At 46.5% G+C, this 22771-nt stretch overlaps 1 protein-coding gene across 3 annotated transcripts in view; it reads left to right on the forward strand.

The window, feature by feature from the left end:
- Nucleotides 1-22771, forward strand: part of EDC3 (enhancer of mRNA decapping 3) — a 57570-nt gene that overhangs the window by 27327 nt on the left and 7472 nt on the right. For all 3 annotated transcript variants that reach the window (XM_044980647.1, XM_044980646.1, XM_044980648.1), the window contains 3 exons: nucleotides 2559-2894; nucleotides 19237-19390; nucleotides 22502-22719. In XM_044980647.1, the coding sequence (XP_044836582.1) occupies nucleotides 2559-2894; nucleotides 19237-19390; nucleotides 22502-22719 (708 nt within the window). The remainder of the gene's footprint in view (nucleotides 1-2558; nucleotides 2895-19236; nucleotides 19391-22501; nucleotides 22720-22771) is intronic.

The following is a 22771-nucleotide window of genomic DNA, read 5'->3' on the forward strand; positions in this document are numbered from 1 at the left end:
AGCTGCTTCTGAGTAAATATAGCAGTTGACAGCTGTAGTTGAATTAATGCACATTTAGAATCAACCTAAAATTCAATGACCTTGCTATGCTAAACAGGAACCTGTACTTTTTAATGGAAGTGTTTAGTGCTATGGTAAGGGAGTGGGATTTCTGTGAAGGGAGTAGAGGATCCAACCCACAGCACGCACAGAGACTTTAAGAAAGTTCAAACTTTCTGCAGATTGACCTTGTCAGGTAGAACTTGACAAAGTCTCTGATCCCAGGTGAATAATTTGTCTGTCCAGACAGAAAGAACTTGCCTAGACAAGTAGCTTTGCAACAGCTCTCTAAAATTCTGCCAGTTCTGTAAATCCTGTTACCTCTGTAATAGAATCATAGTTATTCGTAGATTGTCTTGTATTTCCCACTAGTCGCAGATGGGAATTGGGGTACAGTAGGGTAATAGCCAACTTTGTAATAGGGTATTCAAAGGTTTATATATTGTATATTTTCATAGTACTTCTCGCCCCAAAGGTTACAACAACAGTTTACAAGATACAGTGATGTATGCACATACTGCACCACTGAAATTTGGACACATTTGTCGTGGAAAGCAACAACCACCTCAGCAACTAGTGTACTGCACAACAGTATGCAAGGATGAAAATGGGTTGACTGAGGAAAGCAGGACAAAGCCCTCTTCTCTTAAAATGCCTTGGGATCCTTTGTGTCCACACAGAACAGACTGGAATTCCTGTTTTGTTTTGGTTTTTTCTGTAAGTCTTATCTGAAAGCTCCCCTGCACTCGCGTTCTGTCAACTTTTTAATGTTGCGGCTGGAGCATGTTTAGACTAATCTGTAAATGAAGGGATTTTAAATTCAGAAACAGTGGAACCATAAATTTCATGACACGATGGAAGAAAATAATTGTGAGAATATGGCAGTGTGGAGAGTGTTCCATGGAGTCTGATTGGTACAAGTGTACATTCTGGGGGTTGGACTTTGCCCACAAAGACCAGCACATACAAGTCGTATCACCAGAAATTATGGCACTTTGGGGTGCCTGTTCCAATGGGTTGCAATAGTTCTGTGAACTATCATTTCCAAGTGTCACATGAGGTGAATTTTTCTTCGTACAAGAGTACATAGTCTCATTCAATCTTGTCAGCTTGCATGTGATTGCAGTGCTACTTACAAATGGGAAGAGATTCCCAAAGCAGGTCAGACAGTCTAGAAGGGAACATTATACTGGAATGAGCTACCACTAGTTTACTCAAATGAACAAGTAACTCCCCTGTGAGCAAGCCAGGTATGATCTGAGTTTGCCACTTCCCTGCAAAGAAAGCACTGCTTTACAGATTAGTTAACTCATCAGCACTGGTGATGTCAGCATGTCTTTTTGACAACTTGGGAATCCCTTGTCTCTATCAATTGATTATTTTCTGTTTCTATAAGGACACAGAGAGTGGCTCAAAGGGGCGGTAGCTGTGGCTAATATGATTGTGTTGAGCACCGGTAGTGTGCTTAGAATTGTCCAAACATAAGATGTTCCTGTCTCATAGAGTTTGCAATGAAGTAGTTTGTTCAATGAATAAGTGTCAGGCCATTGATGATAGGGGCTTAATGCAAATCTTTTTTCAGGTCTGGAACTCTAGCTTCAAATCAGTCTGGTCACAGTGCAGGGGTGCAGTTGAAACTTTTGAGTTGAGGGTCACTGTATTTTCTCTTGCTGGAAACAGTGATAAAAATGAAGGGATGTCTGTGGGTGAGGCAGCAGGAGATAAAGGGGGAAATTAAATAGCAATCTGAAGTACTGGTTGAAGCTTTAAAATGTAAATGTAGAGGGTAACAATTTGTCTGCCGTTCTGAATATCTTACATACAACATATGGAAAGCCCCACTTTAAATGCTCTTTATGTGACTCTTGCTGCCCATCAGCAGCTCAGTAATACTTCTTGACCCTTAACTTTTTCACTCTGTCCAGGCCAACTTTCCAGCTGAGCCATGTGGAGCCAGAAACCTTTGATTAGATCAGAGATGAACACCCAAATTCCCCATATTGGTGGCTGCATTGCTTTCAAGGAGGCATGTAGTCACTAGCACAAGGAATTCTGAGGTACTTTTGTGATGGGAAGTCTTGGTGTTGCTCTGTGAGAAATAATTTCTACCCACAAACATAAGGGATAATGGGGAGGCAACCCAGATGAGGCTTAAATGATTTTTCAGGGGCAGTATAATAAATGTACACACACTACTGCTGCAAAGCTTGATTTTTCCTTAGAACTGTGTGAATGGGAGCTTCTGCCTAGTCTCCGGTGGATTTTTGCCTACTGCACAACTTGCCATTGTTGGCAGTCTGTAAGAGGGAGTAGCAGCTCAGCAGGATTTGGAGGTGCACTAAAAGCGCTGTGTGGGAAAGCCGGCACAATGCCTGTCTACCACCTCCTGGCAGCATGCACTATTGCTAATCATGCAGTATCTTGAACACCCAACTTAGATAATTGTACAAAAGGAGGCATCTGAATGAATGTTTGTGACACTTGTGGCTGGGTTTCAACCTGTTTTATTTTTTGTTTAGGGTCATCCAGTAGCCGCCACCCAAACCAGGTGACTCCAAAGAAGAGTGGCCTGAAGAATGGGCAGATGAAGAGTAAAGACGATGAGTGTTTTGGAGATGATATTGAGGAAATCCCAGACACAGATTTTGATTTTGAAGGGAACCTGGCGCTTTTTGACAAGGCAGCAGTGTTTGAAGAGATTGACACTTACGAGAGGAGGAGTGGCACTCGCTCCAGGGGTACCCCCAACGAGAGGCCAGCACGCTACCGGCATGACGAGAACATCCTGGAATCAGAGCCCGTCGTCTACAGACGGATCGTCGTACCCCAAAATACTAACAAGGAATTCTGCACTGGTATGCTAGTCTGTTTACTTCTGAGGATGCTTATTCCATGGCTCCTCCAGGAGATAACTGGGAAGTGTTCCCACAGGGGGCATCTGTCACCTGAGTGCAACAAGCATGGTTATTCATTTACAGAGGCTTGGATCCATACACTGTACCACAGTATTTGCAGTATAACCCTCTTTATCTGCCATGTTTCAGACATTAAAAGCATTAAGGTAAAAGGGGATATGCTTACAATAGGGAATAAGGCCAGGATTTGGAGAAAAGGAGCTACAGTGGAACAGAGTTGTGTTGTGAACTATCAGACTAGGTTCACATGACTTGTGATAATTTGAACCAAGGCTTAGCTGTCAGTAGCATGAAGAGCCTTTGTGGATTGACTCCTGGCTCCTGAGAGGGTTTGTCCCAGGATTCAGTACATGAGACCATCTTGGCACTTTTGGTATCTTGCTTGTGATATGAGGCAGTACAGTTCATGAGCTTCTCATGTTCTGCCTGGATTTGAATAGCATCTGCCAGTAAAGCTGCTAACATGCTTTATTGTTAAAAATTTGAAATCTAGCCAATTTAAAATGATGAGTTGAAAGTAGTTTCAGGTACTGTATGTATTCCTGAATGTCCATGTCCAAATGTTGTAGTTTTACAGTTATTCTCTTTTTATAACCACTTTTGCCTGTTGCTGTGTGAAAGGTCCAAACAAACAGGAAACTGCATGTAGTGCTGTTAGGTGCACAAAACACATTCGGATACCTAGGGAGATACATCCCTCCGCCTCTCACCTCCCCCCACCCATTCCATTTAAAGTAATCTTAGCTGTTACAAGAATGTAAAACTTGATTTTTAAGCGTGATGTTCCTTTAACTTGAAGTTTTCATCATGTAAAATCCTGTTGACAAACATATTAATTCCTTAAGTGGCCCGAACAGTGCATCTCAATACTAGCTGCAGCACTTCTACACTTTCCAGTCCTGTGCAGAGGTTAATAGCACTGTTTAGTGCGAAGCATAGTATAAGCAGTCATTGTGCAAGTTTTCCCCAACTGTGTGAATGCACCCCTGCAATTCCAGTACCAATACCTTCCTAGCAGACAGCAAGCTGTCAGACTGAGGGATTAATGATGTATGGGTCAGTGAGTTATATTTGATTGCAGTAGTCATGGAATCTAAATATAGAAAATGTTTGTGTTAGGCCAGGAGTGGGCAAACTTTTTGGGCCGAGGGCCACATCTGGGTGGAGAAATTGTATGCAGGGCAGGGGGTTGGGATGTGGGAGGGAGTGAGGGGTGTGTTTCAGGGGGGTGCAGGAAGGGGCTCAGGGCAAGGGATTGGGGCAGAGGAGGAGTGCGGGATGTACGAGGGGGCTCAAGGAAGGAGGTTGGGGTGCAGGAGGGGTGTGGCGGGGGATCGGGGCAGGGGGTTGGGGTGCACAGGGGTGTAAGGGGTTAGGGTGCAGGAGGGGTGAGGGATGTACGAGGGGACTCAGGGCAGGGAGTTGGGATGTGAGTTGGGGGCGGGGTGCAGATGGGGTTCAGGCTCCAGCATGCCGCCACTTACCTAAAGCGGCTCCGGGGTGGCAGCGGCGCGCACCGGGGCCAGGGCAGGCTCCCTGCATGCCTGCCCTGTCCCCAGCCCCACGATGCTCCAGGAAGCACTGCGGCCCTTGGAGGGGGGTGGAGAGCTCTGCATGCGCTGCCCTTGCTGCGCCTCCAGGTACGTCCCCCGAAGCTCCCATTGGCCGCGGTTCCCCGTTCCTGGCCAATGGGAGCTGCGGAGGTAGTGCCTGGAGCAAGGGCAACGCACGGAGCCCTCTGCTCTCCCTGTCCGGGGGCCACGGGGAAGTGGTGCTGGCCACATCTGAGAGCGGCACGGGGCCCGCGGCACCATGGGGGGCAATCCCGCGGGCCGGATCCAAAGCCCTGAGGGGCCGGATCCGGCCCCCAGGCTATAGTTTGCCTACTCCTATGTTAGGCCATCTAGTCCATCTCCCTGAGGCAAGTGTAGGATTGTTCCCTACTGCACAAAGCACTAGTAAGTGTTCAATCTGGTTTTAAATACCGCAAGTGACAGTACTTCTAGCACTACCTCTTGGAACCAATTCCTCAGGCTAAGAGATTTCACTATTGGGAAGCTTTTCTGATAATCTCGCCTTATTTTCCAATAATTTCAACCCATTGCCACTCTCACTTATACCACCTCTTATTTATACACCTCTACCCCGATATAATGCGACCCAATATAACACAGATTCGCATACAACGCGGTAAAGCTCTGACACGCTGCTCTGAGCAGCATGTTAAGGGGGCCAGGCTGCGGTCGAGGGGTTGGATAAGGGGCAGAGGGTCTTGGGAGCGGTCAGGGGCTCCTCCCGCCCTGCCACGGTCTAGGAGGCAGGAGCTGTGTGGGGGCAATTTTGGGGGCACCTCAGTCCCAGAGTGGCCCAGGAGCAGCCTGCTCTGCTTCCCTCACCCCGGCCTCAGCCATGTCGCTCAGGGGAGGAGGCTTGGGGGAAGGGTTTTCCCTCCCTTCCCTCCCACATTCACTGGCAGCGGCAGGAAGCGGAGCAGCCCGCCCCCAGCCCACTCTACTCCACCAGCTCCTAGCCGTGGCTCTCCGCTTCGCGCCGCAGGTGAATACGGGGGGCATCCTTTCCCCAACATCCCCACACTCACTGGCGGTGGGAAGCAGAGCGCCGCGGCTGGGAGGTGGCGGAGTGGAGCGGGCTGGGTCCACGTTGCTCCGCTTCCCGCTGCAGGTAAGCACGGAGGGTGTCCTTTCCCCAACCTCCCCGCACTCACCGGCAGTGGGAAGCGAAGCAGCCTGGCCCCAGCCCGCTCTACTCTGCCAGCTCCTAGCTGCGGCGCTCCGCTTTCCACCACAGGTGAGTACGGGGGGCGTCCTTTCCCCAACCTCTCCGCACTCAACGGCAGCAGGAAGCAGAGCGGGAGGTGGTGGAGTGGAGCAGGCTGGGGCCACGTTGCTCCACTTCCTGCCGTTGCCGGTGAGTGCCTGTCAGGGGGCAGAGGGTGTGGATAGGGGTTGGAGCAGTCAGGGGACAAGGAGCGGGGGGTTGGGTGTGGGAGGGTCCTGGGGGTGATTAGGGACAGGGGTCTCTGGAGGGGGTGGTCAGGGAGCAAGGAACGGGGGGGCCAAAGCAAGTTCAATACAACGTGGTCTCACCTATAACATGGTAAGATTTTTTGTTTCCCGAGGACCATGTTATATTGGGGTAGAGGTGTATTAAATAGTTTCTTTCCCTTTTAGAGTGTACACACTTAAAAAATGTGCGGACAGAGTCTTCTGTACCTTTAATTGATGCTTAGCTGAATGATACATAGTTATAAATGTCTTAATCTTATTACCTCCAATCTCCTAATCATTCTTGTAGTTCTTCCTCTAGTTCATTGCTATTTTTCTGGTAATGCGATTACCAGAACTGAACACAATATTCAGAGCCACCTAGACTATTACTTTTCTGTTGTTTGCCATGCTTTTGGATGTGTGGCCCAAAATTTCATTGGCCTATCTTTGCTTTGCTACCGTGTTCCAGATAAACTCTCTACCCCTGAGTCTGAGTATTTGTTTATAGGGATATTGGGAGCAGGCCACCTTCTTCTTTCGTGTAGGGAGTCAGTTGTTGGGGATGGAGAGGTTACATTCAATAGCAGTGTTTGGTGGGAGGTGCCCAGACCTAAATCACTTCTTGCTGCTGGGAATGAGTCTGCCAAAACTTTGTCTGCCTAATATAAACAAGTGGAGGATGGAGAGAATTTTCTCTTTGCCTGATCAAACTGCTGACACATCAGCTAGCCCTCATCTCTAGCAGGAATCCAGTTAATCACAGAACTCAGTTTCAATCAACAAACTTATGTAAAAAAAATGCCTGAAATGAATGTGCTGGATCTTAGCCAAGAAATTGGATCAGAGTTTATTTTGGAGCTGTAATCTAATGTGAAAGTTAAGCAGGGAGTGTGTATAAGAGACATATAATCTAACGGCCTGAATTTGAAATTGACAAAGGTTGGATAAACAGTTATTCTAACATACAGAGCTCCTAGTACAGGAGGTCATTGTTTCTTATTGTGCGTTTTATTTCCTTCCTTATTTCTACTAAGATGTGTACAAACAAGACTTGTATTTATATTTGTCCTGGTGACATTTTAGTTCAACTAATGAAGTAAATTTCCCTCATCTTCTCTAAGAATTGCATCTTATAGAAGGCTATATCTTCATAGCCTAACACTCGGGGGGTGGGGGGGGTGGAAGGAGGGCGGGGTGGGGGGGTTAAAAGAGAGCAAAGCCAGAGTATGGAAATGAAATCATCTTCTCAACTTGGCACTCTCCTACCTTGTCAAGTGCTCAGTATATTAAACTAAGTAATAACTGAAAAGGGATCAGAGCAGTAAATTAGTAAACACTGCTCTTTTTGTTGCAGTGTGTGGGGCAGGGGAGAGGATAAGTGATTCCTGTCTGTATAGTTTCCATAACGTCTTAAAGTCTAGGATGAAAAGCACTCTATAAATCTAAGGGATGGATCATTCTGCAGGGTCAGCTAACTTTCTGATGAGTCTCCCATATGGAATTCTACATTTGTTTCCAAAAAAAAGCTGTCACTATACAGTAAGAAAGCAATCAGACATTGAGTTCCCTGTTTGTGCTTACTTGGATAATGATAGAAAAGTTCCATTTCTGTATGTACCAGGTCTTCCCATCTTCCTCCATAAAGGGTAACTTCCTTTGTGTTAGGTGGGGAAGTTTCCTTCCACTAGGGAAATGCTAATAGCTGCATGGTGAAAGCTCTTATAAACACTTGTGTGTTTGGCTATTGCTAACTCTGGGGAGCATTGGCATAAACTTGATTCTGGAGTTAGTGGTCAACCCTCTTGATCTTGCTGCAAGAACGGTGGATTCAGTATCTTTGGCCTCTTCCACCCTCTCTCGGCACAGATACAGAGTCTCTGTGGGTAATAACTGATTATCTATTTAAACGGTCATGATTTCCTTTTGTTTAACTTGGTAACTTCCTTCTAACGATTAAAGGGTAGCAGCTGCTGGAGTAACAGGAAGGGAGGGAAGGTTCAGAGTGACAGGCCCCTCATTAGTGTCAGTGGTACTGAAATCTATTATTTCTGGATATCTGTAACAAAGAGGAACCCGGGTCATCATCGTTTTCTCTCAAAAAGGCTCTATCTAAACTCACCAGTGAATCTCTAGTTGGGAAAGCAAACTTTCTAGTTATACTGGAAATAGCTACTTTTTAGTCATTTCTTTAATCTAGTCCTGTCTGTCTTGGATACTGATTGCCTTGTGAGAGCTCAACATTGACTGACACAGTGATTGGTCTGTCTGATGAATGTAATAAGAACACAGTCACAGTTGCTGGGTTGATTGACAGGCAGTTAATGTCCAGCTCTTGCCATGCCTGAAGGGGGAAATCTCAGCCATTTGGGTGTGAATCCCTGCATGCTCCTGCATCTTACTCCAACACATGGCCCAGGGAATAATTTGGGAGGCTTTTGAAGTGGTATCATCACTGCAAAGATCAGGGGACTGGACAGCTGTGTTATGCCACTAATTTTTCAAAAGAAACTGTTGATCTATCTGTCAGTGCATTTTATTGTCCATTAAATAAGTTCATTTATAATGGGGGTGGTTAAGCACTGGAATGAATTGCCTAGGGAAGTTGTGGAATCTCCATCATTGGAGATCTTTAAGAGCAGGTTAGACAAACACTTGTCAGGAATGGTCTGATAATACTTAGGGCTTGGCTACACTTGCAAGTTGCAGCGCTGGTAGAGGCTTTCCAGCGCTGCAATTACACCCCGTCCACACCTGCAGGGCACAACCAGCGCTGCAACTCCCTGGCTGCAGCGCTGGCTGTACACCTGGCCAGGTTGGGGTGTAGCGATTGCAGCGCTGGTGATCCAGCGCTGCTCATCAAGTGTGGACACACACCAGCGCTTTTATTGGCCTCCGGGGAATAAGGAGATATCCCAGAATGCTTTTAACTAAAATTACTCCCTTTGTTTTGTTATGCAGCCTGTCTTTGTTTTGTTGTGAACCTCCGGAGCTCCGTTTCTACCGGAGCTGTTTATCAGCTCCTGTTTGCTGTGATCAATCTGTGAACAATCAAATGAGATCCTCCTCCCTGTTGTGAACAGCTCTGTGGAGCTCCTCCGTTGCCGCTGCTGCTATCTAAAAAACAAACACAGCTCCTGTTTGCTGTGATCATCTGTACCTGGCTGTAAACAATCAAATGAGAGGCAGGCAGGGAAACAGCGGGGAGTCGTGCAGGCTGTTTGCAATTAAGAGTTAAGACTAAGGGGTCAGAAAAATGTTCTGATTTTTCAAGTCAGGAAGCTAAACACACAGTGTTGGCTCCAAAAATCCCCTCTCTCTTTCCCCCCGCTCCCTGTCACACTAGACCCCACTCCACCCCCCTCTTTTGAAAAGCACGTTGTGGCCACTTGAATGCTGGGATAGCTGCCCATAATGCATCACTCCCAACAGCGCTGGAAATGCTGCAAATGTGGCCACACACCAGCGCTGGTAGCTGTGAGTGTGGCCACACACCAGCGCTGCTCCTACACAGCTGGATGACCAGCGCTGCAAACTACCAGCGCTGCAAACCGTAAGTGTAGCCAAGCCCTTAGTCCTGCCATGAGTGGACTAGATGACCTCTTGAGGTCCCTTCCAGTCCTATGATTCTGTAATGAACACAAGGCTGGACAAATCCATTTGTACCAAAGCAACCCAGTGGACTACTAGGAAGTAATGTTTGGTAGCCCAACCATTATTATAGTCAACTGTATGTTTCAGATAAATAGGGCTTGGCTACACTTGCAGATGTGCAGCGCTGGGAGTTACAGCTGTCTTCGTACAGCTGTGTAGGGAAAGCGCTGGAGTGGGGCCACACTGACAGCTACCAGCACTGCAGTGTGGCCACATTTGCAGCATTTGCAGCGCTGTTGGGAGTGGTGCATTTTGGGCAGCTATCCCAGCGTTCAAGTGGCTGCAACGTGCTTTTCAAAAGAAGGGGGTGGGGTGGAGTGTGACAGGGAGCGTGGGGGGGAGAGAGAGAGAGTGGATTTTTGGAGCCAACACGGTCAGCTCTCTGCCTTGCAAATTCTAACCATTTCCTCGACGCCTCATTCACTCTTAAATGCAAACAGCCTGGAGACCAGATAAGCAGCTGCTCAGGACGGACTCCCTTTCCCCCCCTCCCACTCCCCGCTGTGCTGTTTCTCTCCTAAAGCAAACACTAGGCTGTAGACATTCATCCCCCTGCCTGCCTCATTCACAGCAAACAGGAGTTGTGTTTGTTTTTTAGATAAGCAGCTCCGGGAGCCCCGAGTTCACAACAAAACAAAGAGAGTTCTTTAGTTAAAAGCATTATGGGAAAATTCTGCTGGATGCCAATTACAGCGCTTTTGGTGGCCACACTAATAGTTATACCCAAGGCAGAGCAGGAGTACAGCCAGCGCTGCAGCCAGGGAGATGCAGCGCTGTATGTGCCTTGCAAGTGTGGAAGGTGTGTAAGTTGCAGCGCTGTAAACCCACCACCAGCGCTGCAACTCTCCAGTGTAGCCAAGCCCATAGTCTTAAGTAGACCCATGACTCATAGATCTTTTATTGCCTTTGATTCAAAATCCAGTACCCCGAAGGCTAGATGAAAGTGGCTGATGCTCCATTGTCAGTCCTGGTCTCTCTTCCACAGTTATGCTCACCTATCTTTTTAAAAAGGTTAATTCTATTAACCTGTCTCACTAAAGGGGATGCTCTGAATCTAGCAACCTTCACCCAACAGAGAGGAACTTTTGAGATTGTTAGGGCCCAGCTCTCCAAACGCTGTTCTCTTAGAGACTTGCAATATTTTATTCAGTGGTTGTTCCCTGACCATTCACATTCTGCTGCATTTCTTAATTTCTGCCCTCTTTGATTAAACAGCAGGTAAAATGAACAGATTGGGTTTTCTCCTTTGTCTCGTAAGTGACCATCTCTGTAGATTTTGGTTAAAGTGATTGTTTTGAAATGCAAAATACCCTGGCAGCTGTTTGCCTCTTGTATCTCGTAAACCAGTGGGCCCCAACCTTTTCCAGGTGGTGGGCGCTGGACAATGAGCCACCGAGGACCGTGGCTGGCGGACAAGCATCCACTGAAATGCTGCCGAGAAGTGGCAACGTCAAGAGGCATCGCTGCCGAACTATGCCTCTTGGTGACGCCGCGTTTTGGCGGCGACGCCTCTTGATGATGCTGCTTTTCGGTGGCATTTTGGCAGGTGCTTGTCCGCCGACCAGTACACGGGCGCACATAGATGCTCTGGTGGTGATAGTGGTGAAGGGGTAGTATATTTTCTTGTAAGCTCTTCAGAAATGTAGCAGGAGGTTTAGAATGGAGAAGGCAGACTTCAAAACTGGGATCTGTTCCAGAGAAAAACGAACACTGAAGCCAGTACAGTGCTTATCAGGTCTTTGGTCATCACTTATTTGAATCCATCCCTGAGGCTCTTCATGTGAATTACCCCCCAAATTCCCCTTTTGTTCCCCATTACACAATACTTAAAAAGAAAAGTTAAATGTTGACCCAAAAAAATAAAAATCTGACTACCAAGAAAGCCTAGATGTCCTATTTATGAGAGCAAGAGGGGAGCAATTTTCCAGCTTTCTGCCACTGCTGCCCATCTGGAGAACTGAAGTGCGCCACGAATTTGAAGACCTCTGTCATGTCCCGCCCCACCCCCAATCTCCTCTTTTCCAAATTAAATATACCCAGTTCCTTAAGCCTTTGCTCAGATGGCTTGAATTCCGTCCCTTTGATCATCTTTGTCGCTCATGTCTGGATCCTTTCCAGTTTCTCTATATCCTTTGTATACAATGGTGGCCAAAAATTGGACACAATACTCCAGCTGAGGCCTAACCAGCGCTGAATAGAGTGGTACTATCACCTCTGTTAATGCAACCCAAAATTGCATTTGCTTTTTTTTGCAACAGCATCACATTAGCTATTCTCCATTCACCTGATAAAGAGACTGATTTGAATGATAGGTTATATACCACAGTTAGCTCTGCAATTTAATATCTGAGTTCCTTAAGAACTCTTGGGTGAATCCCATCTGGTCCTGGTGACTTATTACTGTTTAATTTATCAATTTGCTCCAAAACCTCCTCTATCAACACCTCAATCTGGCAAAGTTCCTCAGATTTGTCACCTAAAAAGAGTGGCTCAGATGTGGGAATCTCCCTCACATCCTCTGTGAGGATGGAGACAGGTGCAAAGATTTCCTTTAGCTTCTCTGCAATGGCCTTGTCTTCCCGAGTGCTCCTTTAGCTCCTCAGTTGTCTAGTGGTCCCACTGATTTGTTTGTCCGGTGTCCTTCTTCTGATGTAGCTAAAAACGTTTTTTGCTGTTAATTTTTCTGCAGAATTTAAGATTTAATTTGTAGAAGAATTAAGGGGTTTTTTTAGCCCTTAAGGTTCTGAATCAAGTGTAAACCAATGTAGTACTATCTTCCTGAGTCTACAGACAGATATCTTAAGAGCCTCTGTCCATGTTCATAGCTTTACCAGTAGCAGAATGAGATACAGACGCTGGTCAGTTTCACATTTGCTACTCACAATCCTTGTGTCCAACATGAAACTGACAAGAATTATGCAGATTTTGTAAAGCTGCTCCTGCTTAAGAAAGCTGAGCAGCAACAGAGGTGGAAACTGGAGCTATTCATGGTGGCAGAGGAACTAAAAATAGAAACCCTGGAGAAGGAATAGAACAAGACAAAACGCTCTCTCCATTGTAGTTGTCAGGAGGCTCTGGAAAGGGACAGAGAATTCGAGAATTTCCCTGCGTGCCCCTTACTGCAGCCAAAAGGCTGTGGATTTTGTGGGGGGGAAGAGACCACTCCTCTTTTGCTTTCCAAGAGCTAGACTCTAGAGGGTGTGTGTGAAACTTCATATGTCAGAGGCCCATACAAAAGGTAGGGCCCAGGAACAGCACTCTGGTAGCAATCCCATCACCCTTCTCAGCAGTTGAGTAGTGGGGGGTGGGTAGTAGGACTTCTCGTCTGGACATTGCACCTGGACCTTGCTTTTTAAAGCCACCATCCTCATTTCTTGTACTCCGGATTAATGAGCTTAGCCCTTTTGGTAGTGGATGTCAGGTTTTTTCTAGCACTGTGTAGCCTCTGCTTATGCTGTGTGGTATAGTAATTGATTTGAATGGGTAACTTGTTCATAGGTCTGTGCCAAGTATGGAGTGTACTTTAGAAATTATTTCTATATTTCTTGGGTTAACGAGGATTTAGTGCTGCTGTGCATGTCCTGGAATAGTTAATTATATCTGCCTTTTTTTATGGGCAGCTGTAAAATATATATTAATATTAAGGCCTAAGCTGACCTATTTTATCTTCTTGATTACTGAACAGTAAATATCCACCTTCCAACCCAAACATAATTAAGCTTGGCTAGAGTTCAGTTCTGGTTGCAGTAGTGTTATTGTTTGCGGGTTTACACGCTACCTCCTTGATTGCTTTCCTCCGAGTTTGTTTGTCTCTGTCAGCTTGTTTTAGATAAACCAGCCTGACTGGTTGGACCTTGCGTGAGCGCTAAGAAGGGAAGTTTTCTTGGTGCTTGCATGCTCCTGTGAAAGAGCAATTAGGACAAAGCGTAATACTGGTTCAGGCCTTGCTGTTTGCATGCTATGATACTGTGTAATCTTACTGTACCTTTCTGTCAGCTCCAAGTAATGTCTCTTGCATTAACCCATTAACGGTATGTCTACACAGCAATAAAACCTCCACAGCACTGAGTCTCAGAGCCCACTTCAATTGACTCACGCTCATGGAGCTCAGGCTGGAGAGCTAAAAATTGCAGTGTGGATGCCGGGCCGGAGCCCAGGCTCTGAGAACCATCCCCCTTGGAGGATCTCCGAGCCCGCGTTCCAGCCCAAGCCTTAATGTCTACGCTGCGATTTTTAACCCTCTGAGCCCAAGGCCCACTAGCCTGAGTCAGCTGACCTGGGTCAGCTGCAGCTGTGTCATAGGTCATGTACTGCAGTGTAGATGTATCCTAAGTGTTCCCGGTTGCCCGAGCTATCAGACTGATGGAGCAGGCACACATTGTAACTTTCAGCATCCGGAGAGGGTGCTGCTGATTTACCACCTCTTCTGTAAAGGAAAAACCTTCGGTTGTAATATGCCAAATGAGGCTGGTGTGAATTGCGGACCCGGAGTCCCAACCCTCTGGTTAATGAGAATGCTGTGTAGAGTGTAAACAGGGAATCCCAGGACCCTGTCCTCCAGTTTAAAAATATCTGCATTGTTTAAAAGCAATTTGGGAGTCACAAGCCCCAGGTCAGAGAGGGGAGTATGTGAAATAACAAGTTTGGAGAGAACCTGAACCTGGGTCACTCAATCCTACCTCAGGCTAGAGAAACAAGATCTGATGAATGAGCAAAGATATGAATGGGAATGAGCTATGGCTGAACCTTGCGTGACTCTGGAAGGAAAGAGTGTGTGAACACTGACAGGTGCGTGACTAGTTTGACAGGTTTAGGAGTTAGTGGCTTAGGACTCTGAACGTTCAGCTTTTTGAAGTTGCTGCTATCAACTGTTTTAAATTACTTCTGATAATACACATGCTTGCATATGTGCTGCACGTAATAAAAGCTTGATTACAGAAAAGTCTTCTAATTAGCTGTTAACATGCAAGGTCAAGTGTTCAAAACTGTTCCAGGTCTCTGTAGCAGTAATATGTCTAGTTTGTTTCAACCCATTCCTAGATGTTAAGGCCGGAAAGGACCATTAGATCTAGCCTGACAACACAGGCCATTGAATTTCACTAAGTTACTCCAGCATTGAGCCCAATAATTTGTTTGACTAAAGCATATCTTCCTGAAAGGCATCTGGGCTTGAAGATCTTGAGAGATGGAAAATCCACCACTTCTGATGGTTTGTTCCAATGGTCCATGACTAGGGCTCCTAGGTGCTACAGGAATACAAATGATCACCTGCACTGTTAAAAAAATTGTGCCTTGTTTCTAATTTGAATCTGGCTTTAACGTCATGCCATTGGTTCTTGTTTTGCTTCTCCACTAGATTAGAGCCTTTTAGTAGCTGGTGTTTTCTCCCTTTATGAAGGCACTTATACACTGTGATCGAGTCACCTCTTGAGCTTCTTTTTGAGCTCGATCTCACTTGTAAGGCATCTTCTCCAGCCCTCAAATAGTTGTTGTGGCTCTCTTTGCACCCTGTTTTTCAACTTTTCAACATCCTGTTTATAATGTGGACATCAGAACTGCACACAATATTCCCGTCCTGGTCTCACCAATGCTTCCCTACTCCCCTGTTTGTATATCCACGAATTGTATTTGTCAGTTTTGCCATAGCATCGCACTGGGAGTTCATGTTGAGTTGCTTGGTCACCGTGACTCCTGAATCCTTTTCAGAGTCACTGCTATCTAGGAGAGAGTTCCCCATTCTGTAAGTATGGCCTGCATTCCTTGTTCCTTGCAGTTGTGGTTGTATTAAAACCATTTTATTTGCATGAGCCCAGCCCACTCAGCAATCCAGATGACTCTGTATGTTTGCCCTGTCGTCATTATTTACCATTCCACCAGCCTTTGTGTTCCGCAACACCATACGGGTAGACAAGGGCAAGCAGGGGGTTTACATGGATTGAGCTAAGGGGAGCCTGAGCTAGCTCTCTTGGTGCAAACTCTGGCTTGCTCTTGTTGGTGCTTGGGAGTCGGCACCAGTGCAGCTACACCACTAGCTGAATTGATGCTGTTCCTGAGTTCATATGTAGACTGTGTCTGTAACTGATACGTGTGTGAAAATGAATCAGGATTGATGTTTGTGACTGTTGCAGAAGTAGGGCAACATTAATGAAAGTAACAGATTTTTTTGGCACTTCAGTCGGGCCCTCCACCTGGCACTTCATGCCATGCCTAAGCTGTGAAAGAGAGCTTCATCTTCTCGTGAGTGATGTGTACATTTTTTTTATCTGTAATGTATCTCCCACATGCTTCCTGTGCCTCTCACCTGCCAGTCTCACAAAGTGACAACAGACAGAATGTTCAACAATAAATCCCAAAGCCTTCACTCATTCAGAGGCTGCTGATTGTTCCTGAATGCCTCTAGGCACTGCTTATTCAGTTCAGAGCAGTGTATCCGAATTAGCCAAACAGAAGTGAGCCAAGAACTTGCTTGCCTGCCTGCAGTCATTCCCCCTCAAGCTGTGATTATCAAATATCATGAGCTAAGCAGAATTGAGCTGTGCTGGTATGTGGATGGGAGACCTGTAGGGAAATCCAGGTACTGCAGGGTGGAATATTGAGGGACGAGTATCATATGTCCCTAGAGTTTTTACTGAGCCGTTATTCTAGCACAGCGCTAGAAGGTGCTGCATTATTTGAGAACTTTTCATTGAGATGTTAAAGGTCTTGACGTGTGTGGTCAAAGATCCAGTGATATTTTGGAAGCACATTCTTTCTACCTGATTCCCCCTGCATTTTGAATTGGATACAGTATTCTAAACTTCTTGTCCTAAGCGGTTATGTATTGCTGTCGTGTGCCGGTTTACAGCTGCTGTGTTCCAACTCAGAGAGTTTGCCTTTCTGTGGCAGGGAAGTGGATTTTCCAAAATTAGTGAAGTCTGTAAAATTCTAGGGGTTCATTGCATGAAAGGTGCCCCATTAGTGCAAGTTCATTCTTGCTTAGAGTTGGAGTGGGGTAGAGAATTGGGTAGTCATAGCTGACTTCTTGGGATCTCACTGTAGAAGGGAGAAACCATCTCTGCTCTGCCATCCATTGCAGCAGGGTATGTTATTTTCAGCACTTCAGTCCTGCTGATCCAGTCTTTTTTTCCACTCCAGAGTTGGAGCAAGTCCTGGTGTGTTAGAGAATGGTGTTGCCAAACAACACACAAGTGTCTGAGAAACACTGAGAAATATATAGTGACCTCTTCATTATTCTTGTGCCTATATGATCCTGGCAGAAGTTCTGTCCCTCTGGAATTTTGCTGTGTGGAGAACCAGAGCAGATCCTGGAATGATACTGTTCTTGTTGGGACTTGGTGTTCTGTGACCAGATTTCTAGAGCCCTGCATGGATACAAAATTTGTATCCGCATCCGATATGCAAAAATGGTTCCCAGATATCCTCATCCACGGATATCTGCAGATTTGCAGGGCTCTACAGATTTCCCCAACAGGGCACAACTGAGGTGAGCTATCCTCCATTAGCTCAAAGATATTTGTTTTACGTTACTTGTGTTAGGAATAACATGAACAGATAATGAGGCTGGATTGAGCAAAATGTGTAGAGGTTGGTGGTCTTGTCCTTTGGAGCCTCAGGATCTTTAATTTGGCTGGTCATTATTGTCAAGTTAAGGTATAATATCTTTCCTCTCCATGGGGTGCTTCTAGGTCACAGCTTCTGTTCCCTGGCTTCCAGTGCCACTAAAGTCTGTCACAGCCATGTGCACATCCCTTGTAATGAGTTTGGAGGTGGTTTCTTGTGTTCAGGGTGTCATGGAAGCCCCTTAAAGAACTCAAGTAATTTAAAGAATAAGAGTGGAGTTTGCAGGCTACACAAGATCTTCTCCCCCTAAAAGAGTTATCCCTGGCCAGAGAAACCTAAGGTCTGTATGATTCTTCCCACATTTATGATGATCCTCAAAGCCATGGGCTGCCCTTTGGATGGATGTCTGCCATATTATTCTAAGCCCAGCTGCTCTGTGGGCTGTCAGAATGCTGTATAAGTACCTGAAGGATGGCTCTCATGGGCTTGCAGAAGATGAGAGCTATTAATAAACAGAACTAAAATAACTGCAGAATGCAATTGAACCATTTTAATTTCTCAGCCACACTCTGCATAGGGCTGGTTCTTAGATTGAGATGTGCCATGGTAAAACTGCCTCTACCTCAATATAACGCTGTCCTTGGGAGCCAAAAAATCTTACCACGTTATAGGTGAAACTGTTATATTGAACTTGCTTTGATCCACCGGAGTGCACAGCCTCGCCCCCCGGAGCACTGCTTTACCGCGTTATATCCAAATTTGTGTTATATCAGGTGGCGTTATATTGAGGTAGCGGTGTATCACAGGCACCAGTCAGAAGCCTTTGAGCTGTTTGCTGCCTGATAAAGTCTATGGCTGGATTATTCAAAGGGGCTGGCAAGAGGTAGGTCCCCAAATACCATGGCAAAAACTCTTGAGAATCCCACCCTATATAGTTACAGGGCTTTAGTTGCTATCTTTCTGAGTTTAGAGGTATGGATTCCTGGCCAGGAAGCCAGCATCACCTGCTGAGTTGAGATCAATTCAGCCAGAGAAGACATTTGGGGTCTTTTGGAGGTTGCATAAAGTCTGAGACGGGGTGGTACAGTACAGTGGGACTGTGGGGGACACCCTTTCATTTCTTCTGGTGGTGATGTGAAGCCGCTAAGATTTAGGGGATTATAGGTGGTGTGAGTAACATGGTGCCCTTGGCAGCTGTATGAATAAGAAGTTGGGTTGATGGAGGGAGAAATTTTTTTTGTTTTGAGACTTGTGAAGTAGGAAACTAGCTGGCTTTTATAGTTTGCCCTCACAAATCCATCTAGCTTTTCAGTTATCCATGTATTGATTCCATCCTGGGATCCCAGGGCAGTCTCCAGGCTTTGGGGCAGTTTATTCTGGAGAGTCTGGGTTTAGAAACAATGTAACCGCTGTCTCATTAAGGAGGGAAATGCTAGTGTTTTTGGTAGTGGTAGTAAGACATGGAGTAAGCAGGAGTTTGGGGAAACGTCCTTCCCAAAGACTCCTCAATCCAGAATTGCCGCGCTCCCCTTGCTATCCTGTTCTTGAGCGGAGGCTGCTAGTTGGCAAGAACAGGGGTCTACTGAGACGAGGTCACTTTTGCTGTTGAGCTTCCAGGATTAAGCTACTTCCAAAGAAACCTTTTTTTTTTTTGTGTGTGTGTGTGCAAGTTCTGGGCATACTTGTAGTAATAACTTGAGCCAGGAGGCCCCTTTCCCAATTAGTAATTGTGGTTTGTTCTCCAAGTTTGTTTCTTAGGAGCCTAGAGGAGAATGCAGCCATTCTCACATCCCTTGAAGAAATAGTTCTTGTGGCAGTGTGCCGAAGAAGTGCAATAGCTAGCTAGTTGAGATTCAAATGGCTGCCTCTTGAAGGGAGCTGGAACCTGCTGGGAGCACAGCTGCTGATCCACCCGTCAGAGATAAGGGGATCTCCTGTAGAGACAAGTAGCCTCTTTGTTATATTCATTTTGGAGCGGTCTGTCATTTAGTTCAGAACAGATCTTAACCCTCTGGATGTGTCTGATTATTCTGTCCTTCCTGCCCCTTCTCTTTGAATTGCAGACTCTGGGCTAGTCGTCCCAAGCGTCTCTTATGAACTGCACAAAAAGGTGCTTTCAGTAGCTGAGAAACATGGACTGACTCTGGAGCGCAGACTGGAGATGACTGGGGTGTGCGCCAGCCAGATGGCATTGAGTCTGCTTGGAGGACCCAACAGGTAAACAACCAAAAAAACCCTGCTGTGAATCTCCCCATTTGCCTTGTGAATGGAGTTTACGGAAACCAGCTTGTTCATCAAAGATGTGGCCAAATGAAGTTGTATAAAATAGTCTCCAGTGACAATCTTTGTAACTGTCACAGTTCAGGACACTGCACCTGTCCAGCAAGGGCACCTGCTCTCAGGCGTCTGGCTCCCAGCCAGTGCCTTTCTTGGGTAAAGACCTGCATCTCTCCCTTCTGACCCAGGTATATCCAGGCTGCACAGTTCCCTGCCTTCATTGTTCTCCCCAGCAGAGACAGGCTGCCTAAGCACACAGTTAACAGGTGTAATTGTTAACAGCTATGAGGTACCACACAGCATTTCCTATGCAGGCCTACTTTATTCTTAAGGTAAAACTCATTAAGGAGAAAACATTAAAAGTAATAAAAACAACCTATACAAATACTAATAAGCTTACCAGAGTTAACCCCAACCCTAATATGGAGCAGTCCTTCAGGCCCTGCTTCCTTCCCCACCCCCCCAATCCAAGGGTTACAAATTCATCACAGCTTCAGCTCAGAACAAGCACTCTCATAGCATGTTTAGTCTACCCGCTATATCAGGGGTGGCCAACCTGTGGCTCCGGAGCCACATGCGGCTCTTCAGAAGTTAATATGCAGCTCCTTGTATAGGCACCTACTCTGGGGCTGGAGCTACAGGTGCCAACTTTCCAATGTGCCAGGGAGGGGGGGGGGGTGTGCGCTCACTGTTCAACCCCTGGCTCTGCCACAGGCCCTGCCCCTTCTCCACCCCTTCCCACCCTTTCCTCTGAGCCTGCCGTGCCCTCGCCGCCTCCTCCTGTCCCCCAGAGCCTCCTGCACGCCACGAAACAGCTGATCAGGTGTGGGGAGGCACTGATCAGGCTGCCGGTGGGCAGGAGGTGCTGATGAGGAGCTGCTGATGTATTACTGTGGCTCTTTGGCAACATACATTGGTAAATTCTGTCTCCTTCTCAGGCTCAGGTTGGCCACCCCTGCTCTATACAGTTCAGGGGTCTTTGATCTGGAGTTTCCAGGAGCAGGTAATTAGTAGACAATGGGTTTTCCCTTCCAGGCATCATTTGAAAAGGGAGGATTTGAAGTGGGTCATTTGCATTCCCCAGGTACAGGTCTCTCGCAACTGCAACTTACGCGCATTTAACATGCGCGATTTCAGCTTTACGTTGGAAGGCCTGGAGTCCGGGAGGGGGCGTGACCTCAAGTAGAAGAGGCATGGCCTCAAGATTTAAAGGTCCTAGGGCACCAGCTGTGGCTGGGAGTTCCAGGGCCTTTAAATCACCCAGGGGGCTCCCAGCTGCAGAGGTGGCTGGTAGCCCCTGGGCGAACTAAAGGGCCCGAAGCTCCAGCCACTGTGGAGCTTCGGGCCCTTTAAATGCCAGCCCCAGCCCGGCTGCCGGAGCTGCGGGCGGGATTTAAAAGGCTCCTCCGGGCTCCCCACCACGGCGAGAAGCCTAGTGGAGACCTTTAAATCCCTCCCGCAGCTCCAGCAGCTGGGCTGGGGCTGGCATTTAAAGGGCCCGAAGCTCCACGGTGGCTGGAGCCTCGGGCCCTTTAGTTCGCCCAGGGGCTACCAACCACCTCTGCAGCTGGGAGCCCCCTGGGTGATTTAAAGGCCCTGGAACTCCCAGCCACAGCTGGTGCCCTAGGACCTTTAAATCTTGAGGCCACGCCTCTTCTACTTGAGGTCACGCCCCCTCCCAGACTCAATTCCTGGTGGAAACTTTTTCAGAGAAGCTAACTCAGGGAAGACGTAACTCAAGAAAGATGAAAACACTTTATAATTTCAGATTAGCTGATCCTTTGCATGAATAATGACACCCTTCTTTAGGTATTTATTTTAAATGTCATATTTTTAAAGGCAGATGCCAATAAAAACAAACAAAACTCAAGAACTAAGAGGAATGCACCATCTAGTTACAATATCACTTAGGTTTTTTTAAAAAGCTTGAATCCATTTTGGGAGTCTTAATCTTTTCCTGGGGCCTAATTTGACAAGAGGTCAGATATGCAGTTGGTCCTGTCTGCATGTGTGCGCGCACACACCCTTTATGTGAGCAAAAACCTGCCTTCAGTGTGCAGTCACTAACTAGTCAAGTAGACACATAATTGCAACACACTTTTAAGCCTGATTTACGTGACCCTAATATTTTAAGGTATTTTCATCCCACTGGAGCGAGAGCATTAACTCCCGCTTGTGTTGTGTAGATAGTGCTGCACCTCAATCCAATGTCTCACAAAACATTGTCTACACAGCAGCAGCGCTTTCCCTAACAATTGATGCTTGCTTATGCCTTGAGATCATTCATGAGGCTGCCTTGCTGGATAGAAAGTAGACACATCCACTTAATCTGTTATTGCGCCTGAAACTGGTGGTGCGTGGAGGTAATGGGAGTGCTTTAGAAATACGGTAGTATGAATTGTTTTCTACCTTTTAATGTATCTGATGGGTCTGAGGTGAACCCTAAGTTCATGGTGGCGTTGCAATGCTTTAAAAAGCTCTTATTCATTCATTCCTTTCTTGGGTTCAAAACAAGCCCATTGGAGAGGGGCAAAATGGCTCTTTTATTCTCCCTGTGTTGCACTGTATGCTACTATAGAACAATGGTCTCACAGCAAAGTCCCACAAAAAGAGAGCCAAACAAAGGAAAAGGTGAAACCATAGAACTCCAACCTGCTTGAACTGCAACACCTTCTCAGCATCCAATGGAAGTGCCCCTTGTTTTGAAACAGAGCCCTTGTGGACGGGGTATTGATGAGATGAATAGAATAGTGCTGCAAGGTTCCAGAGTTTTGCTGTCTGTTTTACCTTCTAAGGAAACACTGAAGTGGAGTAGGTAGGTCATCAGTAATTTCCCAGTGCGTAAGTGCTGGACAGGATGAGATGCTGTCACAGCATATATATGTGTCTTTCCAGAGCAGGAGAACTCTGGGTTCCTAATCTTCAGATCATTAAACAGCTTAGGGCGATTTCTGGGACCTCCACACTCTAGATTTCATTGTCATCACTCTCCCTTGGAAAGAATGCAGAAGACACGTAGGTTTTAATGGTTTCCTCATCTCTGTGTTTCAGGTTGAATCCTAAAAATGTTCACCAGCGACCCACAGTGGCTCTGCTGTGTGGCCCCCATGTGAAAGGGGCCCAGGGAATCAGCTGTGGACGGCATCTTTCCAACCATGACGTTCATGTCATTCTCTTCCTACCCAACTTTGTCAAGATGCTGGAATCCATCACTAATGAGCTGAACCTCTTCAGCAAGACCCAAGGCCAGCAGGTGTCCAGTGTCAAAGGTAAGCAGTGTAAGGCTTTGGTGAAAACTGGGTCTGAGCTGGGACACTGAGC

The sequence above is a fragment of the Mauremys mutica genome, chromosome 11 (assembly GCF_020497125.1).
Source record: "Mauremys mutica isolate MM-2020 ecotype Southern chromosome 11, ASM2049712v1, whole genome shotgun sequence".
Classification (NCBI taxonomy): Eukaryota; Metazoa; Chordata; order Testudines; family Geoemydidae; genus Mauremys; species Mauremys mutica.